General features: G+C 26.6%; 1 protein-coding gene across 1 annotated transcript in view; it reads left to right on the top strand.

Moving 5' to 3' along the window:
- The first annotated feature begins 1,244 nt into the window (after positions 1–1,244).
- The window catches only part of LOC107436738 (exportin-5-like protein Ranbp21), a 43,213-nt gene continuing 17,157 nt past the window's right edge, over positions 1,245–27,300 (top strand). Inside the window, exons 1-19 of the mRNA XM_043051958.2 lie at positions 1,245–1,262; positions 2,446–2,583; positions 3,821–4,003; positions 5,592–5,618; positions 7,598–7,777; positions 9,595–9,677; positions 9,887–9,980; positions 11,562–11,651; positions 12,071–12,193; positions 14,355–14,442; positions 14,523–14,663; positions 15,436–15,539; positions 16,563–16,619; positions 17,231–17,329; positions 18,895–19,023; positions 20,713–20,822; positions 22,390–22,482; positions 25,229–25,328; positions 26,563–26,628. Of these exons, the coding sequence (XP_042907892.1) occupies positions 1,245–1,262; positions 2,446–2,583; positions 3,821–4,003; positions 5,592–5,618; positions 7,598–7,777; positions 9,595–9,677; positions 9,887–9,980; positions 11,562–11,651; positions 12,071–12,193; positions 14,355–14,442; positions 14,523–14,663; positions 15,436–15,539; positions 16,563–16,619; positions 17,231–17,329; positions 18,895–19,023; positions 20,713–20,822; positions 22,390–22,482; positions 25,229–25,328; positions 26,563–26,628 (1,923 nt within the window). The remainder of the gene's footprint in view (positions 1,263–2,445; positions 2,584–3,820; positions 4,004–5,591; positions 5,619–7,597; positions 7,778–9,594; positions 9,678–9,886; positions 9,981–11,561; positions 11,652–12,070; positions 12,194–14,354; positions 14,443–14,522; positions 14,664–15,435; positions 15,540–16,562; positions 16,620–17,230; positions 17,330–18,894; positions 19,024–20,712; positions 20,823–22,389; positions 22,483–25,228; positions 25,329–26,562; positions 26,629–27,300) is intronic.

The raw sequence follows: 27,300 nt of genomic DNA, 5'->3' as shown, positions 1-27,300 counted from the left end.
TTATTTCTTTTTAGATGCTTGATGATTTCAAGGATAATTCCCAATTATGTGCGAAGTGCGGATTTTTTCTATCAAATCACGAGGAACCTACCATACGTCATATTGGTCTCCAGCTGATTGACCATTATATAAAGTAAGTTTTAATAACTAAATTTGCTTATAACCACAAATTCATACATTGCGCTTATTATTTCTTAAAAAAGGAAATAATAGATAGTTAGGATAAAGGAAATAATAAATAGTTAATTTAGTTAGATAGCTATTTGAAGATGTTTGGTTCAGAATTTTTCTTTTTTATAATACAATTACTGGAATTAGCCAAACATGCTTTATGATAATATGCTGTCACTCATAAATACTTATGAACATCATCATAATAATGTTTTAAGTTTTTTTTCAATGATAATTAAGATTTATTATCAAGTCTTCAAATATTTTTCGAAATTTATATGAGCATGAGCATATTATCTTCGTTTTAGAAATTTCAATTCCTGTTGCTTTTGAAGTAAGTTTTGCCAATTTACTATTGTTACTCCTACATGGAATAGTGCTTATCACCACCTCTCTTTACAATTTACTGCAATGAATAATAATTTTGCATAGTTTTATTTAATTTATTAATTTTGCATAAGCATGTTTAATTTCAATATCAATTGTCTTGTATTTACGTCATCACCAAAATTCAAAGAAGTGAATTATACTATAAAACATTGTTTAATTTATTATTTTTTAAAATTTTGTTTAGATGAGGAGTTAAATCATTTTGGAAATATTTGATTATTCTGTCTTACTTAGCATTTTAATAATATGATGGTAATGGATAATATAAAGTAAATTATATATGTTATAATAGGGGTCTGTCCAGGGCAAATTTACTAATAGTGGTACCTTCACAAATTCATTGTTCGATCAAACGGTACTTTCACAAATTCTACTTTGAATCAAACGGTAGTTTCACAAAATACATTTTTTTTAAAGGCAAATTTTAAAATTTTCCTCCATGCCTTTTAAAACTTTGTAGTACAATTTTCTTTTTTTTTATGAGTTAAGTAGTAGTAAATGATTGCATGCAATAAAATTATGTTTGAATATATATTTCTTTTTTTCATTGCTAAAAATTTCCGTCTTTATTTATACTTAGCGATATTTAATTTTTACAACTGCTCAGTATTAACTGAGTACAACATCAAAACTTGTCTTAGTATGTTAATATTAAAAATCTGACTGAGATTTCAATATGCTAAATGTATGCTGAGTACTTGGTAAAATACTAAATAAAATAATATTGTGTACATGTAGTGTTGATTTTTTAATTTTCACAAGTTNCTTGTCTGAGTATGTTAATATTGTGGCGCTTTTGAATACTTGTGGCGTTTTTGAATAATTTTAAATAAAGGATAAATAGAAGTATTACTTTTAACTAGTAACATTTTATTATTTAAAAAATGATAATTTCCGTAGGGACTGGTAAAAGCAGTTAAAGCCTTATCGTTTTCACAAAGTTTTATTTGATGAAATGAAGCATTAGCGTCCAACGTATTAAAATAATTTGCTCCTCGTAATGAATTTAAAATGTCTGAAATAAGGGGTAATTTATAAGTAGAAGAAACAGTTATCTCGTTGAGTTTACGATAATCTACGACCAAACGATATTCACCTGCTGTTTTCTTTTTAACCAAAATGAGCGGAAATGAATACCGACTTTTTGATTTTTCTATAATTCCGGCATCTTCTAAATCAGATATTTGTTTACGAACATTTTCACGTAATGCAATTGGTACTGGAAATGGTCGACACTGAATGGGTGTGGAATTGGTGATTTCTATTGGAGGGGCTTCGAGAGTGCATTTACCGATTGTTTTCAATGTTATGCTAAAAATATCAGAAAATTCAAAAATTAAATTTTTTAATTTTTGTTTTGCGTATAAAGGAACACNATAAAAACTTCTATAAACTCTCAAATGATGTTGAAAAGTTAATTTTAAATAGTGCAACTCAAGCAACCATTGATCGGTTTTTTGCAAAAGTTTTGTAAATTTAATCTTATATAGGGTTTTACTTTATTAAAATAATTAAATTAGTTGAATAAAGCATTAATGTTGTCATTATTTCAGCTTTTGAAGTGTGTGCATTTAGAATATATTTTAAAAATGTGATTTTTTTTTTTTCAAATGCTGAATCACCTCTTAATAAAATCAGCCGCTTAATAAAATCAAAAGAGCATAAAACGAAAGTGATTTTAATAAACGGCGGGCACTGTATCTAAAAAATTTAATCTTTTGAATCTCCTTGATAGGCAGTTTTTTTGTTTGTTAATTTTAATGTTGCTCATAATTAACTAAAGTAATTTGATTCTTAGAAATATTTTTTTCAAATGTTTTTATGTATTTCAAATTTTACTAATTCATGCCACTATTTTTAAGTACGGCCTTGTTTTTTTTAAAGGATTCTACAAGCATCACAGGAGAAAAGATTTTTGTTAAAGATGCTTGGAGCAGAATCATTGTGGAAATAATCAAGCGAGAATGGCCCCAACAGTGGCCTGCTCTTTTAGATGAACTTGATCAACTATGTAAATTAGGAGTATGTATAGTTTTGCTCAACTGTTTTACTTTGTAACTTGTTAGTGTTCTAAAATTAGGATAAAAATTTTATATTTTTTAAAATATCATTCCTTTTTATCTTTTATTAGGTATAAATTTTTGTGATTTTTTGTTTTTTTTGTATGAATTTAAAACTTTAGGTATTGACTACATTTATTATCAAATTTTCCTGTTCGTTTAATTGCTTGTAAATGTGTAAAATTTATTGATTATAGTAAACATCAATGTATATGAAGTGAAAACGGTGGAACTTGCTCATAACGAGCACAAAGGGATGCAATATTTTTTCATTATAACCATGTGCTTGTAAAAAGTTGGGTCTGGGAAAAAATTGCGTAAGCTTATACAGAAATAAAATAAAAAATAAAGTACTCTATTTACAATTTGGTATAAATTGTAAATAAAATATTTTAATAATTTTTTTTATTTCTGTAGAGTACAAAGGCTGAACTGTCTTATCATCACTTTCTTTGTCATTGTTCTGTGAATAAGACTTATTACCGCAAAGACGTCATTTGCACTCCTGCTTAGAACACATTTGAAACAGAATCAATTTTGTCGCAAACAGAAAACTTAGTTTGCAAAGCGAGCCATATAAATTTGAACGATTTTCATTAGGATTTGGCAATCATCAGAGTGGGGGGGATTATATTAGTGGTGAAACTCATTGGTTTATTAATAAATAATTTTCTCATTAAACTCTGTATCTGGTTTAATTTGGGTTCATTGTGAACAAGTTCATTTGTGCATAATTAAAATGTTATATTCCAGATACATTATTTTAAGCGACCAGGATTTGTTGGTTCTTCTAAAAATATATGTGTCTATACATATATAAGGTATGTTATCGTATATAACTTAATGTTTTTAAGGGTATATTAAAATTAGAAAAGTAAATTTAAGGTATGACTTTATTATATAAATTTTAAGGATATTTTTTGGCTAATTCAGATACCTGGAGCAGCTTTTATAATAATTAAAATATTTACTAAATATTAATTTCAGAATAATATCTTTAAAAAAAATTTTTAATCATCAAACATCAACAGTTTCCATGGCCTATAAATAATATTAATTTAATCAATATATTTTTTATATTGATTAATTTATAAATTAATTTATTTATTATATTAATTGCTAATTTATATATTTAATTTATATCCTCTTATGAATTTAATTTTCTTTTTTTTTTCACTTATTTATATTTCTATCTACAGGATAAACAGACTGAGCTTGTTTTACTAGTATTTCTGAGATTGATTGAAGACACTGTACACTTGCAAAATTTTGCGGATAAAAGACGTAAGGATATCCGAAAAGCAATATGTTCTGAAGTGAATAAGCTACTAAAATTTTTTTGGAGCACTTTTGTTGATAATTATGACAAGTTTTTGATTCAGGTAGTCCTTATAACTGTATTTTTTTTTATTCGATTGCTTTCTTTATAGGCTATCTTATTTTATTGAACCTTCCTAACATGTTCTAAAAAGGAAGGAAATCAATTTAACTCAACTGCCAAAGACAATTTAAGACAGAACATGCAGGGTTACAATTCTGACAAATGTTTTGTTGTAGTTTAAATGTAAACAGTTGTTAGCATACTATACTTATTTTATTAAGGAAATTATTTTTTCTGAAATACTGAATATCTTTTGTTTATTTATTTTTTTATTCTCTGTTCTAATAAATGTATAATATAGCTGATTATGTAACTCTTAATTTCTTATTCAATCAAATATTTTTTTTGCAAGTTTTGTCTATTTAAAACAAACAATTAGCAAATGGATTGATACCTGAAAAAGTTTGATACAAATCTATCTGTTTTTCATTATTATAAGTGTACAATATTATTATAGGAGTGTTAGAGTTTATGTTAAATACAACTCTAATGCCTGCAATTTACAGCCAAATATAATATGAAAACTCTATAATTTAAAAATATAGATATATTCAATAAACTATAGAAGTAATCCAAGACAAATGGCAATTGCCTATTACTGTAGCTTTAATGTAATTTTAGCAATAAAATAAAGTCAAATCACAGTGGTGCCGGATTAAAATGGCAAAAGCATTAGACGAAATAATCTATAATCAGAATATTTCTGAGAAAAATGCAAAACAAAAATTTATTCAGAAATGTAAAAATTAGATGATGAAATAAATTTTTTTTAAAAAATAATAGTGATGACTTTCAATTAAGAAAGATTTATAAATTTCTTAACTGAAGGACATTGTTTTCATTTTATAGAGGAGAAAAATGTTAACAACTATTTTAAAATTTTCACTATGCAAGTAAACATTTTACAGTTTGCAAGATCACAAGTACAAATATCAGAAATATGTATGTATTTTAAATATGTAATTTGTTTCTGTTAAAAATATGTAATTTGTTACTATTATAAATATGTAATTTGTTACTATTATAAATATGTAATTTGTTTCTATTATAAATATTTAAATTGTTGTACTCTGCCTTTAAATTTTCAAAATGGATTTTTATTTGAAATTTTAAAAAAGAAAAATATTTTTTTTTTGCATCTTATTTAATTAAAAGAAATTAAAGAAAAATACAATTTTATGATTTCTCGAAGGTTAATCTTTCGTACAACCACAATCAATTTAGAAGATAATTTTACTACAATTTTAAATTCTTGTTAAATTCATTAAAAAATATAATCATGTTTACTGTAAATAAAATTTTATCTTATTTGTTCATAAGAAAAAAATGGGCATCTACATTACCTTTTTAATATGGTTGGGTACGCTTATTAAATGTCATTTTATTTTTACTAGTTTTTTTCCCATTCTAGAAATTAAAAATCAAAATTTTGCTTTATTTTCATTCTTATCAATATCTATATCGATCGTTCTTTATCAATTTTCTGCTTGATTAGTGTGTATTGTACCTAGTAGATATCTCTTTGTAGTACTATATTATTCTATGTATAAGTTGAACTGTTTATAAAGTATTGTTTTTATTTCTTCTAGAAACGTATGGATCCAAATTCAGATCAAGTAAGCAATTTCTTTATTTAATTCAGTTCTTTAAAAAAAAAATTGTAATTATAATTATTAATTTTGATACATACTTTTTTTATGATTATGTTATATTTGATAATTACGTTATATATGATTATTATATATAGTATGTTATATTATATTACATCATGTTATATTTGGAAGCTTTGTATTTCCTGCTTTTAAACTACAATATACATAGTTTCTTTTTTCAGCTTAAGCCTTATATCTTAATTTTATTACTGCTTGAATTATTTTTCACAAACTTTACCTGTTTTTAATATTTGTCTTATCGAAAAAGGACTTATGATGTGAAAAAAAATTAGCTCTGATAAATGATAAAATGTTATACTTTTGTTTTTATGTTCCATTACTTGATGCAGGGACAAAATTTTATATTTTCTCGAAAAATGTCAAACACTTTTAATTTATTTTTTTTATTATATTGTCTGTAAATATAAATATTAATATTTTATCATTATTATCTTACTGATTTAATTATGAAGAAAGACTAATATGTTTATTTATGAAAAATTAAAATATCTATATACTGTTAATGTCTGTGATATCACTAACAAGATAATTTTGTCAATATAATTGTTTTGCAAACAGCATGAAGTCAATTTTTATTTGTATTTTCTGCCAAACTTTTTTTTTATTAAATTTTCAGATTTTTAAATTTGCAGTGCTTTTTGAATTTTCTGTATGTTTAATTTGCATTTTGGGGTTGTCATAAGTACGCTATTAAATAACTTACTTATCCAAAAGTGTAATTATTGTTCAGCGAAAGTGAAGTATTTATGAAGTGTTAGTCCCTGTAATAGAACTGTGGAGATGTCACAAATTTGAAAGAAAGTACAAATCGACTTTCATTTTTATTTAGCTTTTTGTTTAAAATATATGATTTTCTTTTCTGAAATTGTACTTACAGTTCCAAGACTATTTGGTGCGCTAAAGAAACAAGTATGATATACAAACTTAGATTGAAAGTTCAGATCTTAGATGTGAAAAAAATTTGTGACATCTCCACAGTTCACGCAAGCACAGTTCCTTTTTATCATTTTTCCACAGTTTAAAATTAAATAATTATAACTTCAAGTTTTATGAAGTTCTTGTTTTTAATAAAAGCTGAATTTGTAACCTATAACAGCTTCTTATTTAAATCTGTTCCAAAACGTAGTACTGCATTTTGCTACAAAATTTCTTTTTTATTCTCCAAAGCTCTCCCAAAGCATGTTTTGCCACTTGCACCACTGAAAAAAAAAATTATTAAAAAGAATTAATAGCTTAATTACTTACTGAAGTCCATTTATAGTTGCTACTATTCATATAATTAAAATTTGTATATGTTTATTGTAATATAACCATTATTAACATGAAGTTTTTGCTGCTGCATTACATTGCCGATCATATTATAGACCTTTTTTTCCCAACCTTAGGTTTGTCACCTTTTGGGAGCTCACGGAAATATGATTATAACTTCAGAGTTTTAAATTATTAATGTTTGAAATATAATAATTTGTAGGACAATAAAGAAAAATTATATGTAGGACTAAATAAGAGGATCAGTTATAATATTTTTAAACGTACTGCCCCTAAACCATTAGAAAAAGTATTCTCAATTGCATTATTATAATTTTTGAACAATAAAATTTTTCCAAATGAAAGTTTTATTAATTAAAGTTAGCATTTACTTCTTTCAAACTTAGGACATCTCTTCTGTGTTAAAATATAATAATTACTTCTTCATTTCTAAGCAGTAACAACACTCTTTGCAGAAAATATAAATTTGAATTAAATTGATCATCTCGGAAAAATGATTGCGTTTGTGATTTGAGCTGTTAATACCACCCCTAATAATCGTCTAAGCATGTATGTGTCTAAGTATTCCTTCACATTATAGTTGTACTTGCAAAAGAAATTTTTTATCTTGTGTCTCTCTCCCATTTATGTTTTTTTTCTCTCTTTTTTTTTAGAGTCTTTCAAATTTCAGACTTTCGAGTCTTGCTCTCGACACTTTTACTCAATTCACTGATATATTTCCGATTGACGTATTTATCCAAGAAATAGGATTCTATGAGCTGTGTATCTTGTTTGCAGATCCTGATTTTCAAAATAAAGCTGCCTTATGTTTATTAAATATTGTGGAAACTCAGGTAAAAGTGAAAGGCTTTTAAATATTATTTAAAAAAATATTATCTAATGTGATTTAATTATTTTATGGTATCATTATTATTTTAACTAATTTGCGTTTTTAAGATATAGCTTCATTTCTTAATTTTTTGCTATATTGTTGCTTGTTTTCTCAATTAAGATAAACATAAATCGGTTAAATTACACTGTATAGATTAGTTTGCATTCTTAATGACATGTTAGGTTCAAACTTCCTGTCAACTGGAATTCTAGTTTTATAGTTTTTATTTGTCCTCTTTTTTTTCCAATTAGTTATCTGGTTTATATCAAGGAACTAGAAATGCATAGTAAGGGAGTCTAATTAAAATGAGTCTCCTTTACAGTTTTACCAGTAAAGAACTAAAGTTTGAAGTTATTTCAGAAAGAACTGCATGTTTAATGCAACCTCTTGATTTTTCTTTCTTTCTAATTTCAAGCAGTTCTTTGGTTTAATTCAAGGAACTGAAAATGCATAGTAAGGGAGTTCCATTAAAATAACTTCTTTCTACAATTTTATTGGTAAAGAATTAAATAATCTCTAAGAGTACTACAGGTTTTAAACAATTGTTAGATGTGTACTTCATTTAGCAAGTAAAATTTTTATCTATGAAGAAATTAAACTATGTCATTTAACAACAGCAGATACAAAAACGTAATTTGTTACTAAATTTATTTTGTTTGCATTGTTTAAATTTATTTTGTTAAACATTTTTCTTCAGAATTGCTCAGAGGAAGAAATGTGTATAAATTAGGATCAACATAATTTTAAAATGCTTTTTAAAAAATTTTTTTGATTTTAAACAGATACATGCTACAGATATTTTAGCAAAAAATTTAGAATGTGTGCTGATTGTCGCAATTACTCTTTATGTATTATGAAGTAGATAGTTTTCATTATCACTAGCAAACATTGTATTGCCTGCTTCAAAAAATCAAAAATACAAAAGTTTAAAAAGTAATAAATAAACTAATAAAAAATGCTGTAAATTGAGGGTCAAGTTCAAAATAGGGAGCAACAAAAATACCTCGACCAATGATTTTAAGCTGGTGACCTCTTGTAAGAAAATATATGCTTTTTCGTTATGCCACCTGAACATTGTGATCACTGTAATTATTTTCTTTTTTTGTTACGCAGTATAAAAACACTTTTCTGAAATAACATAGGAATCATTCAAGTGACCGCGCAATAAAAAATATTTTTGAATGCAACAACTGAATACCTAAAAAGTAAACATTTTATTTTTGTAACAAGATTTAATGATGTTACATTTAAGGCCATATCTCCGTCAGATGGTCTTGTACATTATTAGACCTGCATGCTTTGATAAAGAACAATTCAACTTCTTTCAGTTAATTACATAGTGAAACAATGTTTGGGAGTGAGTCATATTATTATTAAAGTCTTGCATGAGAATGTGGATCACACTATTATTGCAAATTAATATAAATTTTAATTCTGCTTCACATTTCTTTTTAAATAATGTTACAAAGGAAATGATTTTTTTTTTTTTTTTTTTTGTGAATAAAGTGGTTTTATTTTAACATGCATTTTATTTCCTTTTATGATATTTATTTTTCTAGGCATGTTGGAAAAAGTTTCTTGGTTAATATGTTTAAAATTTTTTACCAATTCAGCACTATGCTGAATTAGTGCTAAATTTTTTAAACCTTTTTCCAATACTATCATGAATTAAAATAACATGATTTTCAATTCAGATTGTTTATTTTTTCTTTTTCTGTCATTTTAACATTGTTGTCATGTTATCAAAATTCTCAAATTGTGACTTATTTTATACTCTAGATGACTCCAAATGATAAGCAAGAATTGCAAGCTATATTTGATGTAGATATTTTTTTTCAATCAACTGCAACTTTTTTGACTTGGTATGGAAATTAAAGCTTTTAAAATATTTAGACATTTTTATATTTATTTTAATCTTTCATTAAATATGTACAGGGTAATTATATTTCTCTTTTATTACCCTAAGGAGCATTTATTCAGCTATAATTTTTGCTAATTTTAAATGTTCATCTTTTTCATAAATTTTTGAGATTTGATTTCACTCTTCAATTTTAATTTGTTTATTTTCTAGTGCATATGACCCACTGCAAGAACAAAAGCACAATTTTCTTAAACTTCTTAGTAAAATCTTCCTCAGTTTAATACAAGTTCTGATTTACTTCAAAGTAAGTACATATATATATTATTAACTTATGAATTATATCAAATAAATTTTAATTTATTTTTAAACTCTCTTGTAACCTTTTTCTTTTTTTTTCTTTTTTTTCAGCTGCAGTTTTACTCTTTCTGTTATGGTATATTTCTGTTATTGGGGGGTTCGGTGATTTCAAAATTCAATTAATGAAAGGAAAAATGAATGTTACATTACATTCCCCTATGGCAGCTAGAAATTTACTGCCATCGAGTTTCAAAATCAAATATGAAGTTTGTCAGCAGCTGGCATTACTGACTGGATAAATTATAAAATGTTTTATTCTGAATTCCAAGTGATGTATTATATTTTTCCAGTTGCTGCAATTTCACCCACAGTTAGCAACACCATCTGCTAATGATTAATGTAACTAATATTGATACTCAGTGTAAATAAAATCATGGTTTTCTAAGCTGAATGCAGCAAACTGTACATTTTTGTCTTATTCTGCCTTTTTTTAATTTGTTTTTTGAATGATCAGACATTTTTGGAACATCCAGTATAGGTGATCACATTGCTCAAATACACCATCTGGGAAGAAGACCGGTTCCATGTCTTTAGCCCGTCTCCCTTCCCTCTCCTTCTCTTTTCAGTTGTATAGGAATGTACTACAATATTTTTCCTTTTCTTTTTTTCGTATTTAATTGTTAAAAATCTTTTTTCATTGATCACCGCTTGCTGTGCAAGGGACTAGATAGGAACTCCCTGAAAAGTGGGAATGTCACTGAATTGTATGGGGACGCAAGAACTCTCATGAAATGTCACTAACTTTACCTTTTTCATGTTAGTGTTTAAAATTTTATATTGTTGAAATGTATATTGATTCAAATGTTTGTTTGTTTTTTGTTCACTTTAACTAAATTATTGAATTGTTTCTTTGTTATTTTTCTGCTCCTTTGTGATGCAGTGAGCTGTCAAATTTTCTGGATTGAATTCCTAATAAAGCCATATGAAACACATCTTTTTTAAAATTTCCATGATGCTTTCTTTTAGAACTATGTTTAATGTAGTTTTCAGTTCCATATAGTTTTATAACTTACAATATTTTAATCTATTTGAAAATCAAGAGAAAAACTATCATACTTTCTTCTTCTGTGACTCTCCACTAAAGGTGAAAACATGGAAAGTGTTGCCATAGGTAGAGAGTTTTGCTCTATTCCACCTGTAACCCATTTCGTTCACTAATTTCTATTTGTAGTCAAATAGTTTTTAAAATATTATGTGTTGCTTTAATTTGAAAGTTGTATGGTTAAATTTATTTTGACCAAATACTTATGTCTTAACAAATAATAATAGAGATGCAATGCATTGTGCTTTATTCTGTCTGTGCTTTTATTCTATGTTCCAAAACATTGTTAAAGAACTATTTAAAAATAAATGCATCTAAATTGTTCAGTTCATACATTTTTATATTATTATTATTTTTATTATTTTGAAATCAAGATGAAATAAATCTATAATAAATTTATTAAAATAAATGTTAATATATATGATTTTGTCATGTTTGTATTTAATTGTATAAATTTTGAACTTTTTTATGTTCATTTTTTTAAAGCAAAAGGAATTGCCAGTTCAGCCTTGGAATCATAAGAATTTTGGAGCTCTAGTTAACTGTGCGTTATTGTTCAGTAAACATTCAAGCATTGTAAGTTTATATTACAATTATGATTAATGACTGTATAAAAATTAAATTGATTAACCTCAACATTAGAAATTAAACAAAATTGTCTGCTAATTTTTTTTATAACTTTTAAAATTTGCAATCATGCAATTTGCATGTCTCTTGTTATGTATTTCTGCTAGTAAATCAATAATAACTGTGTTGTATAAAAATATAATCAAAAGTATAAAAATATTATTTTATCTATATAAAATAAAGTTGATTTAAATTTTTTTTAAATTTATTTATTGGGTTTTTATAATTTTAAAAACCTTGAAATATATTCATTAAATTAGTTTATTTTTGAACAAAGGAGGCAATTGTGTTTAATATTCAATGTTATTTATTTATTGTTATCAATTCGTGTTGAATGTTATCAATAATTTTCATAATTTCTTCATTAGATTAGTTTGGATGGGCAGAATATGCTTTTCCACCTTCTACGGGACTCCTTTTTCTCAACTACATCAGCTGTAACTGAAATTATACCTTCTATTTTGAAAATGGGAATTGAAAAACTTTTAATGGTAATATTATGAAATTCCTTAACATATTTGGTATCTATTTCATTTCAGTGGTTGTAAAAACCTATTTTCACTGTACCTGTGTTAGTTACCTGTATTAGTATGTACAGTGGGCAAAAGAAAAAATATCACCCAGAATAACTTGTGCTCTTATAATTGGGTTTTCTAGAACCAAGTGATAAACTTAATAGTTCAAAAGAGTGACTTCAAACATGCGAATTAATTAATGTAGACAATGATAAGTCAAAGAAACATACACAAGAATGCTCTAATGGGTACAATCTGGAAAATATAATCCCAATAGTTCAGTCATCAGAATGGTTGAAAATTTTGACCATTTTCAGGCTAAGTTTACTTTTTGTGTACTTCACTTTATGAGAAAAATTTTTAATGAATCAAAAAATGTTTGCACACAATTGTAAAATTCGTTTATCTAATAATGATTCCTTGTAAAAAATTATTTTTAATTACCATTTATATTTTTTTATTATTATATTTAAAAACATTAAAAAAAATTTGAATTGTAAAGTATACAAATTTTTACTCTATTTAAAGTTATTTAATTTTAAATGACAAAACAATAAATTGAGAGAGGAAAAAAATCTTGATCAAATAGTCTTTGAGTAGTAAAATTTATAAACAGTTGTATTAAAATTCCATTCCTCAAGAACTATTTAATTTATTTTAAATTTTGTATTTTGTCATGAAAAACTACATAGTTTAGAAAGTAGAGGTAAAAATTTGTATATCTGACAATTTGAATATTTTCAAGTTTTTTAAATTTTGAATATTATTATTAACGTGCAAAAAATATTCAATTTTTATAAATAAATTGTGTTTTTCTCCATTACATTTTTTTCTTTTATTCAATATTTTTGCCTTTTTGTATTTTAATGGTGCCACTTTCAGCATACAAGGCACGCCAAGTACGACAAGGCCTCTATCCCATTTTCCGAATTTTATTTTTCAATGTCCATTGTGAGTACACCATATGATTTTCACTACAATCAAACAACTTGAATCATCAGTTCCTTTTTGCACCAGTGATAGAATCTCAGCCATAACAAATATAATGTGCTTATTGCTGCTTATGCATATCAAGGTGCATTAAACTCAGACTTCTTTGGAAGGTGTACCATTTATATTAAAATGTGTCGAATTCAATTAATCCTTGCTAATTATAACAATCTGTGTGGTGGAAACAAAGATGGACATTTTAGCATGAGGGTACTAAATTGATATTTTAAATGACAAAATTAGGCTGTGTTAAAACAAAGAAATTTGTAAAAGAACCAGCTAAATAATTGCATGACTTTTTTCATGCTATTTATTATTTTTTCATGCTATTTTGTAAAGATGTTATTAGTTATGAAGGAGGGTTAAAAAAACTTTTGATCAAGAATTGAATGTGCAATTTTATTTGTTGTTCAGTATTAACGTTTTTCAACTAATTAAAGATAATTAAATTAGGATCTATCAATTACAGAAAAAGAAAGTATGCAATTTTCAGGCAAAAATAAAAATATAAAAGTAATTTAGAAATGTTATTAGGCGTATTGTTATGTCTTATATATTTATGATTTTATGCTGATGATGTCGTGTGCTTTTTAGAGTAATCGATACTGTAAATTTATTGTACATTACTGTATATATCGTATATTACTATATATATTGTATATTACTATATATATTGTACAGTACTGTATATATTGTATATTACTGTATATATCGTATATTACTGTATATATTGTATATTACTATATATATGTATATATATTTCTTGCATATAACTGTCAGGGAGGCTCTGTGTTGCCCTGATTTCAAAAATAGCAAGATGATATTGTACGAAACTGTTAGAAAAGAATTAAACAAGAATGTTTGCATCAAATCAGTTGCCATATTTTTAGTGTATTTAAATAAGGAGATTTACATTAAATTTACTAATTATCGTATTAAGTTTCATTCTATATGTTTAATTTTATATAATCAATGCTGCATCAAGTGAAATAACATTATATCAATGAAACAGAAATTTTTTTTTTTTAATCATTATAATGAAATGGCTCTTGAATTTGGAGGGGACACGATTTTAATAATTCATTTTAATTATTATGACTTTAAAACATTTATACACTGAAAATAAAGAAATGTATTTTTTTTCTAGGTTGATTATCTACCTAAAGCTGACTCTACATCATTAAAATTAGCTTTGGAAATTGAAGATGAGGATGACATTCATAATTTTAGTATTAGTAAGAAAATTCTATTGTTATTTCAGTTTTTAAATTTATAAATTTACTGCCCTGTGACATATGTTTTCCTTTTCCTATAGAATTCCGTCAATTTGTAAATGACATTACTAGAGAGATAACTAGATTGCAAACGGAAATTTCTTTCAATTTCGCAAAGACTTTGCTTCACCAGTTGTTATCTGAAGGAAATTGGATTTCATTTATTGATTCTAATGTTCTTGGTATGAAATTATGTATAATATAATTTTAATTTTCTGGAAAATTTACATTTTGTGCAAAATCTATTTGCTTATGTGTTTTAATTTAAATTATTTATATATGATTTATTTTCATTTAAAGTACTATTTAATATTTGATTTGTTTTGTTTGTTTTTTTTAATTTATTTATTTTCAGAGTTAATTAAAACTATTAGTTTTCTTTTTTGAAAAATATCATCTTTAATATTCAGTTGAGTAGTAAATAAAATGTTTTCTCATCAAGAAATGGTTATTCAGTACTTGGTTTCATTTATAAAAGCATTTTATTTGTTTATCTGAAATGTCTTTATTCACTAAATGTTATGCATAAATTAAAAAGAAGCATTTCTAATTGTTTAACGCTTTTCGATGTTTTATACAAAAAATAATAAAATTTTATGTTAATTAAATTTAAATGTTTATTTTCTTTTATAATTATCCTGATTTTTATCTACAACTGCAATTAAAATGATGTTTTAGATCTGAATATCATTTTTTAAATCTTTAACTCTATTTCTCATGATCATAAAACTGTTTGCTCAAGAGTTAATTTACACTTTATTGTGCACTGGATTATTTTTTACCTAATTTTGTGTGACAGTAATATATAGTTATTATTTATATTGAACATTATTACTTTGTGAATCATTTTAACTTTTTTTTTTATCTTTCACTAATATTTTAAATGTCAATGTTTATTAACTTTGAATATTTAATGTTGGCTAACTTGAGTGTATCATTTTATAATAATTTTAGCTGAAAGTCCTCATGCATGTTGGAAAGCACTTGTCTTTTATTTGGACTCTGTCTGTAGTGTTTTATCAAAATATCTTCATTCTGGTGACACAATTGTTTTGCCTGTAAGTTTTTTTTTTTTTCATTTTAATTTTAAAGAATTTTTTATATTGGGTCACAATGTCTGTTTAGACACCATTTAATTAAATGAGCTGCAATGGTTTAGTAGTTAAGGCACTGATATATCATTGGGAAAATTCCGAATTCAACCCTCAACTGTAACTTGAAGTCTATGCTGCTTCAGATTGATGTGTACCAGTTTGTCTGATAAGTAAAAATGAAATTTGAATAATATTTTAAGAAAAGGAAACAAATATTTATAATTTTCATTGCTATCAGTACGCTTATTTCAATGACTAAAACTGTGTGACTTTTAATTGTGTTAATATGAAGTTCTTCCATAAAAAATTCCATTTTTGTTTCACATTTATTAAGATAGTAAAATTAATACAACTATTGTAGGGATAAAATACTTTCAACTTATTGTATGAATATACTAGGTTCATTGATGTATATTTTTTGAGGGATATCAATATATTATATATCATATATGGATACATTATATTTTTAAACAAAATGTGTGCAAGTTAATTTTTAATTAAAAAAAAGGGGGGAAACCCTACATACTTGTGATACATTCTATCTTTGAAAGATACCCACAGAAAGAAATAAAAGTTTGATTAATCAGGTGAGGGATGACACCTAGCTGCGCCCACCCAGTTCTATTGAAATACACAGTAACATTACAGTAATCGGCTTCAGAGCACTGCTCAGCTGGATACAGGAAAGGACATTTCTAGTCGTGGGTTCCTATTCTATTTACAATCCTTATTATGTGCCTTATTTATCTCAATGTTTTTGAGTAGCCTAGTATTTAGTATTAACTGTACTATTTTTGCAAACCACCCTTTAAATCATAACCACTATTTGACAATTAAAATAAGTTCCATTCACTAGTAATGCCACATAAGTTACTTTTTATTCTATTTTCTTTGTTTGTTTGTTTTTTTAATATTTTTATGTTCTGACTGTGATTATGATTATGTACTTTTGTTTTTTTGTACTAATGAAAAGTTTATTGTTTGTAGAAAGTTTCTCTGGAGGGAGCCATACTTCTTCAAAAGCTTCTAGATTTCGATAGCAATGTAAGTTTTTTTTTTTTTTTTTTTTCTAAAATTTTGAAAATACTTGTAATATCAATCACATTTTTTAACATATCTTTGAATTTAAGCTTAATGGGAAAAAAATCAAATGTTAGTCAAGCATGTGTTTAATATAAATAAAATAATAGTAATCATTTACCGTGCTTAAATTTTGACGAATGAGTAGAAATAACCCTGAAATGTGTTTAAAAATAAATATTAAAAGTTTTCAATTTTTACATATTTTTTACTTGCCCTGAGCATGTCAAACTAACCCATCTACAAACAAGACATAATCCATTAATTCATCTTCATTTGTTGTTTGGGGAACCTCCTCTCTGATACAACATTTGCTACATTTCACATTTTAATCATTGCCTATGTTTCAATCAACTTAGTCTTGCCTTTTCTAGTAACTCTATTTTATTTATACAAGATTTATTAGATGAAACCAATCATGGTAACGTCTTAGCATTTCTATGCAATAATGCTCTACACAATTGTATATGACTATTTTAATGGACTTACTTTTTTTTTATAAGATTTTATTCAATTTTAATTATGTATTATAGCAACGTATATTTGAAATAGTACTTTTATATTTTCAATTTCAGGATCCAGTTATTGTTTCATATGCATTATCTTGTATATCCTGTTTATTTATCTTCACTGCATCTTCCGAGCCTGATCTTTGCATTAAAATCTTGGAAAAGGTAAACAATGTTGTTTATGTAATGATAAATAATAAGTGAGTTTTTTTTTTTTTTTAATAATTTGTTTATATAGGGCTCTGTTTTAAATATTATTTCCCCGGTTTTTGACATATCACAAAGTTCCTCAACATTGATTCTTTTAATGCTTTCTTTGTTAAGTATTATTGTAGCTGGCAAAAAAAAATAGAAATTTTCAAGATTTTTTTTTTCTACAAGAATAAGTTACAGTGTTAAAATTTAAAAATCTTAAATAAGTTTAGGAGATCAATTTTACGGTAGTTTTTTAAATAAGTTTATGAGATCAAATCAATTTTAGAAGTATTACGAATAGTAGTGCTATAAAGGTTTACCCTGAAAATTACCTTTAAGTAATTATGACAATAATTCGTGATTTGCAACGCACTTATACCTTTTTAGTTGCCATTAATGTTCACTCAAATTGAAAAAGATTTGTACTTTTATCATTTCAAATGCATTGATAGTGAAAAGCAATTTTTTAATGAAGACAAAATCTACATTGATAAATATTTAATTAGATGTAAAGTGAACAAAATTTTTATTAAATTTAATTAAAGGATTAATTTTTAGCACTGTTACAAAAATTTTGTTTCCAACAAAATTTGAAATAATTGTAAAACCTTATTAAGCTACATATAGCTGATTAAAATATATGTTGTATCGTTTAAGCTAGACAGTTTCAATTTTTTTATCAGAAAAATATTTTTAAACATAAAGTTTATAAAAATCAATTAGGAATGTATTATAAATTATTTGCTTACATATTTAAATAAACTGTATTATTATGTCAGCTAAAAGAGAATATTTAACCTGAATGCACCTGTTACTGTAATTTAATTTTATATTGAAAATAATTATTTATAAGGAACATTATACACACATTATACACAATACATTACCATAGTTAATTTTAAAAGCTAAAATACAATTCTAATTATTGTCTAAATTTTATTATTTGTATATGTGTTAGTTGTAATAATAGAATAAATAATAATTAATTTAACTTTGACAGTAAGTAACTTGTTCAACAAAAAGTAAATGAAAGGAATAATGTAGTAGAATAAAATGATTTTTGCTTTGTGAATAACAATTTGTGCATTACAACATTTGCATTATTAGTTACACTTAAAAGATCCACATGATAGTTTATTCCACCCTGAAACACTCTGACATTACTGTGAGAATGTTTTTAATTGCTACAATTCTTGTCTGCACCAAACTGTAGCAAAAAAAGCTTGTATTCCTTATGTTTAGATGAACCTCAGGGATTTGAAGGAAGTAATGTGCAACTTCATAAAGAAAATTAAGCTTAACTTGTCATGGAGTTTTTTTTTTTTTTTCAATCTTTTCTGCAAGTGCATAAGAGCAATAATTTTTTCTTAATGTTTACCTTATATAATGATTGTAATTTTGTGGTTAATTCTGGCTCAATTGTTTTAAAATTTCATTCTATAAAATATTATCTCTTGACAATTTTTATTTTTGTTTGAATTTTTTAGATATATTCATAACCAAACAATTTATCTTTTTTTTTTTCCAAATTCCAGATATTTGGAAATTTTGCTTATTGTAATAATAATAATCTTACTGATGAACATGGTGAATACAAGGAATTGAGAAGACATTGTGCGTTTATACTTATTAAGTTAAGTAGTAATCATCCCAAATTATTGTTTGTGAGTATATTTTAAAATATTTTGTAAGCTTCAATAAAGAAATTGATAATTTTAAGTTAAAAATTATCACTTTATTTATTTAATTTTAGTTATTTTATTTGTCTATTTTAAGCTATGCATCTCTTTTTTTTTTACTATTTTGAAAATATTTATTAACAAGATTTGATGCATTTGATTTAAAAAATAATAGTGCACTTTATTCCAATGAGTATGTTGTCTCATTTGTCAAAGCTTGAGCTGCAATCTGTGACTTACTACGCATAGAATTAAGCAGACAGGAAATAGCAGAAGTAAACAAGCTTTGTTACAGGTTCGCTGCCTAGGGTAAATTAGTGGAAAACTGAGAACTAGAACTTGATAAAGAACATAGCTATATAATAGCCTCAAGTATGAAGAATATTTCATTGCACACAAGGCTTGGCTTTACATTAGATTCAGGATACACAGTTCATCGCAGGAGAGGCTACACAACTAAGACCAATTTATTATCACTTTTGTCACAGTTGTGAAATTGAGAGGTTATTGAAGAAATAAAATCCTGCTATCTAATTTACATATCATTGAAGTCAACCATTTAATGTTAATATTAACTATTAAAAATTACTTGGAAAAGAAAATATATGTTAATTATTTACTTATGACATTCATTCCGAAAGTTTTGTCCCCTTACAAATCGCAGCCGAACTATTGGAAGTTTTATAAACAAAACTCTTAAGAGTAATCAAAACCCTGAAGTTTGACAAGTAACATCAATCGATGGACGTTTTTTAATTTGTTGCTCTACGGAACATTACAAATCTGATAAATTTGTTCACAAATGTTAGGAATGTTAGTAATTTTGTATCAAAATTGGTTTCTGTGTTCTTTTATTGAAAATAACTGCTGTTTAAATATTTGAAATGTTTCACTTTTTTCCATAACATTAAATCACCATTTATTGTGTGTTACTAATTATAATATCTTATTTGTGTTACTTTGTTATAAAATGCAAACAATTGATTTAAAATTTCTTGATGATAATAAATGGGGTATGTTATACTAAGAAAGACATTTTCTGAGAAAGACTAAGATATTTTCTGCTACAGCCCTAATCTAAACTATAATCAATTATATTAAAATATAAAAACAAGCAACTTAAGTACATAACCTTATTTTTTCAAAAACTGTTGCCAAATTCAGAAAACTTCCTGAAAGCTTTTCACTAATAAACTTCTCCAGTATCTGAGGCCATATTAATGAAGTGAATATGAATTAAATTCTGTTCAATCTAATAACACAACATCCATTTATTCATTAAAGAGATTTGGGTTAAATCCCATGAACGTTTAATTAGAAATGTTTTAATCACTATCCCAAATTCAAGATTTTTTTATCACCATATGTTAAAACATATGATGACAACGGTTTCAGTCTTTTTGTGATGAATATCTTTGCATGCGTCTTAAATTCTGAAACATCACCATCTTTAATATTTATCCACTGCAAACTGTGGGGACAATATGGTAGTTTGAACACGCTATTTTACGAGTCAAAATATACTTGCCTGCTCTAAGTATTTGGTCACCGGTGAAAAGCTAGTGAGCAGAAATTTCGCAATTAGGTTTTCTTATTAAATTCTTCAGCTTTAAAGTATTCTACTTCAGATTTTAAATTAAGGTTCTTTTTAGAAAATAATTATATTTTTTTCAGCCTTATTTTGAGCATATATTCAAACAAATCTGTAACATTAATGGAAGCCAGTCTGGATTCCTTAGTATTCCTGATAAAGTTGCTTTCTGTGAAACCATTATGATTCTTAGGTAAGTTATTTTTGATAATGTAATCATATATTTAACAAGCAGATTTTCGCAGTAAAGTTACTTAGTTGTTGCCGGAAACTTTTTTTAATCTACTGTGACAAATTAATTCATTAATGTTGGAATTTCAATGTGTTATTTTATTTTTAATGCAAAGTTGTAATGAAATTGTGCATAGCTAATGTTATCTAATAAATATGCTTAAATATTTTATGGAATAGTACTTGATAAATATATGTTATGAGCAATCAGGTTTGCTCTCAGCAACTAAATTTATTATTTTAGAGAAAAAGTAACTATTTTTGCCAAAATGTAGACAAAAATTAGATTATTTACCATTTATATAAATAGGATGTTTAGTAAATATGAGTGTTCTCTGAGCCAGATTTGACTAATTAGATACCAACATTTTAAGAATTGTGTCAGGATTCTGATTCCACTCCCAGGCATCTGAATGACCTCTGACCTGAAGGTCAGCTGGTGTGAACACGGGAAATGTCGTTCCCTTATTTGTGTGGGAGGAAAAGGTTTTAAAAAAAGATAGACTCTCTTGTGAAAGGGTGAGACGATTATGGACATGATTCTGATAGAGTGTAGTTGAAGGCGAAGGGAGCAGTGGGACTCCAGAAATAGAAGCAGAACTGTGCTTTTATTTGATTCCGAAATTTGTATATTTGTAAATATTGAGCACAATAATCCAAAACCTAAAGTAAATATGTATATATAAGTCCTCATCATCATTCTGCATGTTTCAAAAGACAAACCGCTAAAAAACCCGTCTCGCAAAGAACGTTGTGATAAATAATGTTGTTTTTAGGAATAAATAATGTATCTAGTGATAACAGAGCTCCCATGGGTCAGGGAGAACAGACAATAAATGGAATTGTCAGAGAATTTTATTTTGACTCTAATATGCAGGGAATAATCAGGGAAAGTTGCATTTTTTACAAAAACCTGGTAAGTTCATCACATCTGGCAAATAACCACTCTTAAAATTGTCAGTAATAATCCATTATTGATATTCCAGTTAAATAATTATAACATCTATTATAATTATTAGTTGTAAAATTTTCATATTTTAGTAAAACTTTTTCATGCTTCCATCCTTATTCAACGATATTTTTTTATCACAAATTCTAATATTTGACATAACAAATAAACGAAATCAGATAAAATAATTTCTGAATTTTTATTGAAAAAATAATTTCTAAATATAGATAAAATAATTTCTGAATTTTTATTGAAAAAATAATTTCTAAATATAGATAAAATTATTTCAGAATTTTTATTGAAATTTTTCTAAAATACCTGAGGAGGTCAGGTAATTATATTTCTAAAATTAAGTATGAACTCTGATGATAATTGCATTTCAAAAACGATTACTTTAATGATTACATGTAAAATTTGATTTATCAAGTATGTCCTATTAAATAACTTTTTAGTGTTGTTATATTTAATTTAGAAAACATGATAGATAGAATATATTAACTAAAAATTTTACTAAAAATTGAGGGTTTTAATTTATTTTTTATAATATAACTCAATTTAAATTTGTTTTCTTTTTTTTTAGCAATGAATTTAGTGATTATGATAAACAATCATACTTTTTACAAGATATTTTAAGTTTCTTTGGTTTGTTGTGGATGTCCAATGAAGTTCAAACGTAAGTGAAACTTATTGCTACATTTATAACTGTGAAGTGTATATAACATAAGAGGATCTTTCAATAAGTCCTTAGAAAATCTTAACCCTTTCGCAGAGGGAAGCGCAAACGCGTGCTTATCGTTGAGGCTGGCAGTCTCTCTCGCGAATGTCTGTCCAGGGCTGGAGGGATTTTTGCTGTTAACCCTAAAACCATGAAATTACCGAAATATCAACGTGTTGTTTAATAATGTTCTGTAGAGTATTTAAATGACATATGCTTTATATATATTTCTATAGATACTTTATTTGCTTAAGTTATTTCTTCTTTAAATATATGTTTTACGCATTTTATTTTCATTATGTACTTACCAATTTAATAACTTTTAACATTATATATCTGAAAACAAAATATATGACTTAAAATTCTTTTTTCGTATGAAAAATTTTAAAACACTAACATTACACTAAAAGCTAGACCGCAAATCAAAATACCCAACGCTGTAGCTGGGGGAAAAAAACTCCCCTGCTTACTGTAAACAAATACAACGTGCGAATTTAAAGAGCTGTCATAAAACATTTCTTTCTCCTCCATTTCTTCCCCCTAAAAACCACTTGTATGTGAGTCACACTACTCTCATTTTGAGTAGAATGTCAAATCTACATGTATCTGAAACCATATAGACATACAATGCCATCTTCTGGAAGAAATTTTATTTTTTAAAGCATTCCAGTACACTGGCGCAAATGAGTTGCGGCCGGGATTGAACGACAAAACGTTCTGGCGCGCCGGCGTGTTGGCCGGGAAGTGAGTGCGTTTCTTGCTGCCATCTATATGTGACAGTCAGCGCGAAAGGGTCTTAGTATTAAAAAAAGGTTTGCTTTTAGAAACTGCCATTCCTTTCTAGATTGATATGAAAGTTACAACTTTATCTGTCACAGTGTTTCATTGTCATAATTGATTGAAAAAACAAACAACAGTTTATGGAAGCTGAAACAGGGGGAAAAGGGAGCTATGTGCGGTTATTAAACACTTTTATTTTAAATGTTTGAAACTCAAAATGATCACAACTAAGTTGGATGAAGCTCATGCTAAATCTGCTCCTGTGCTAGCAGCTATTTTAGAATTTAGTATATGAGTATCATTGTAGCATACATCCGCAAATGAGGAACATCTTTTGAGACATCCATGGCAGAGATAGAATCCAGGAAATGATTTTGAGTGACCAACAAATCAAAGAGCACAAAATAGTGGAGGTCACAGACGTATCACAAGGAAATAAATTAAATTTTGCAAAAAAATTTGGTGTAAAAAGGCTTTTTGAAATGGGTGCCTTGTCTGCTCTCATTAAAAATTCACTAAAGTGCACACCAGCACATTTGTAATGGCAGAGATATTACAATACTCACCACCAGATTTGAGTCACAGTAACTTTATTTGGTTCCACGCACACACAAAAAAAATTTTCTCAGAAATACGATTTGCGTTAACAGAAGAGGCCTTAACCCAAACGGATTTCCTATTTTGAGGACCTTCTGAAATTCTACTTTTTAGATGGTTAAAAAGTAGATTTTCAGAAGTCTGCTAGCTGAAGAAACGTTGGGGAAAATGTGGTAAGCTAAAAAGAGATTACACTGAAATATAACAAAAAACTACCCAAAATTATCAATTTTTTCCTTCTGACCCTCATATTATATAAAATGTTTCTCATTTTTTTATGCCATATGAAAATCAGCTTTACTGAATGTAATTTTTAAGATAGTTAAATTTCATGTGAGACAGAATGCATCATAATTTGGCTTAGTTACCATTTTCTTGATATAGTTATGTTCGTAATAAATTATAAATTTTTAGTTGCATAAGATTGCATAAAAAGCTTCCAATTACAAAAGGTCAACTTAGTTTTCTTAAATTACAATGTTCATACTATAAAACTACCTCTCTTTTTTTACTTTGAATAAAGTTTTTTAAGACAAAATTATAAACTAAACTCAGTTGCATGACAAACGTAGGAGGACCAAGGCTTATTGTGGCCATCCCAAATTTCTTGATCTTGGGCTCTGAGGTACAGGAGCAGATGTTCCTGTTAGGTGATCAACCGAATGTAGAACCCCCAGTGTTTAGTCCCCACGCCTGCCTGGTACTCGTTTTATCAACCCACTGAATCAGTCAGCCTTGCGGTTTTGAGGATAGAACCTCAGACTTGTGTCACGAGAGCACGAAGCGGTATATTTCAGCCACCGAGCACCAATAATATTGTAAACTGTATTTGAAATTTGCACTTATCTGTTTATTCAATGTGTATATAAGGCAATACAAATTATAATTTTCTCGGTTTTGAGGGTGTTTGTTTGATGAAGGCTTCACTGTAGATATGTTTTTGTCATACGCTTTTTTAATGTATGCTTGAATTAAATACAGAAAATATAAATATAGTGTGATGTTTTTGTTTGACTTCATAAATTGACTTACGTTTGCTATGTGTTATACCCAGATTTAAATTTAGTTTCCTTATACTTTAGATTTTTATAGTTTTAAAACAGTTCTATCATTATAATTAAACTTGAAGTTTGTCAGTTACATGAGACACAAATTTTTTTGAATGCTTTAAAGAAACTTAATGGTTTGTTTTTAATTTCGGAAGCAAAGAATGAAACAATAAAAAAATAGTTTTTCTCAAATGAAAGTTTTTAAACAATTTGTGAGGTTTATTAAATGCCATATTATTTAATCTATATAAGTTTCTTATGTCATATGTTATTTTCAGAGCTCTGTCATCTGTTGAAAACTTCATATCTATATTGGGTATTGATGTTCCTTTTAATGATAAACCTGAAGAACAGTGTTTATCAAAACAAGCAAGTGATGTATGTGTGTCTTTAGCATCTAACATTAAATGAAATTGATTAATTTTGGTAAATACAGGGTGACAAAAAACATGCCCAAGAGCTAATACATGCTCAATATATTACTTTTAAATGTCAGGCAGAGGCATGAAAAGTATAAAAGTGTTACAGAGCTATAGCAGTGTCACAAAATTTTCTTTTACTTAAATTCTTTTTTTTTTTCCATAAATTTTTTTTTTTAAGGTTGCCAAAGTATTTGAAGTTTTCTTGGCTTAAAATGCCCTTTCTCTCAAGCTAACTGTGGGAGGCTTTCGTGGTTTACCTCTCTATGTAATGCAAACATTGGTTGGTTACATCAAAAAGTCCTCCACAAAGGCTAGTTTGTCCCAATACTTAATCCAAGAGTTAACTTTGTCTTCTGGATTAGGTTCAAACTCACAAAGCTTCAAAGTTTAACATTGATAATTGTAAACTCAAAATTAGGTCATGTGTTAAATGACGTTTATAAAATAAAATTAGTCCCGGTCTCTAACAAAGACCAGACAAGAATTTATTATATACCAATCTTGCAAATAAAGTGACCATTCTCAAGCATCTTTAACTCTGCATACTAGAGCAGTAAATTCGATAACACAACCTACATTCATAGATGATTCAAAATTTATGCTTGTACCAGTACTTAGCATAAATTTTAGCGGTTTATAAAAATTGGTTAAAAAATCAATTCTCATATAACTCTGTGAATATTAGTCCTATGCTTCATAACTCAAATGTTCCAAAACTATCATTTTGTGGACAAGCATCGCCAATCTCTAAATTATCGCCAAGTCTGCTGCCGAACTGAGTTTTCAATAAGAAATGCATTAAGTGTAATTTTATCTCTAACATTACGCTATTATTTTTGCAATTTTCTTGCACAACTGTTCATTTAGGGTTTTCTAGTTTCATTCGCTTTTGAAACGCATGCTTGAATATACACACTATTTAGCCATAACTTTTTTTTAACTCCAGATCTGGTTTTATTGAAATCAGCCCATCTGGTTTTGATTATCAGCATTCTACTGAAAGTTGTAATTTTATTTTTATGAGTAAAGGATGAGTTATTATTTTTGTAGTATTTGTGGAATTTTTATGGGTAATATAAAAAGTAAATATAAAGTTTTTAATTAACAAATTAGTTGAGTAATATCGGTATAAACTAAAAATAATTTTATGTATTGAACTTTAACTTTCCTCTTCTTTTTTTTATTTATAGATCAAGCTCTGTGTAAATGTATTTTACAGTACTGTTAAACGCTGCTTTTACCCTTCAGATCCCGAAGTAAGTTAAAAATGTGAAGAATCATTTGTAAATTGCATGTATTAGATATTCCTTATTTTAAAATTACTGACTCTTATTTTTGTAATAATTTCTTACTTCGTAGATTATAATACGAGCGCATTTTGTTAAATTTTTTGTGAACTTATTACTTCTCAAACCATTGATGATGTTTTTAGTTACGTATGATAAATTAAGAAGTGTAACTTTTTATTAAACTATTATCCTTTTTCCTCACTTTCTCAAGTTTTACTTATTTATTTTATCTGATTTCATTTTTTACTGTGTGATATTGAATCTCTTCAGACTTTTTTTAACTACTTTTTTATTTTTTGAGGATTGTAACTGCAATGTGTTAAATATTCTTTGATGATGATAACAATACTTTCAAATCTTAGAATTCAAAGAATAGTTTTTGTAAATAGAAAAATCAAATTTCAAATGTGTTTAGACCAGATAAATCAGGGGTGACGAACCTTTATGGTTCTATGTGGCATTTTTTATAAAAAAATAATACAAATTTTATAGTTTCATAGATGTGCCGTCAAGTAGTTTTGACTTTATGATTATAGGGTAAATAATAATACTAAATACTATCAACTCAAAACTCTTTATTTACTACCAAAAAAAGAAAATACATTTTGCTATGTTATACAAATAATTCAAATTAAAGTA

This window comes from Parasteatoda tepidariorum, chromosome 1, assembly GCF_043381705.1.
Source record: "Parasteatoda tepidariorum isolate YZ-2023 chromosome 1, CAS_Ptep_4.0, whole genome shotgun sequence".
Taxonomy (NCBI): domain Eukaryota; kingdom Metazoa; phylum Arthropoda; class Arachnida; order Araneae; family Theridiidae; genus Parasteatoda; species Parasteatoda tepidariorum.
The sequence above is the reverse complement of the archived record's forward strand: the minus strand, read 5'-3'. Positions and strand labels throughout refer to the sequence as shown.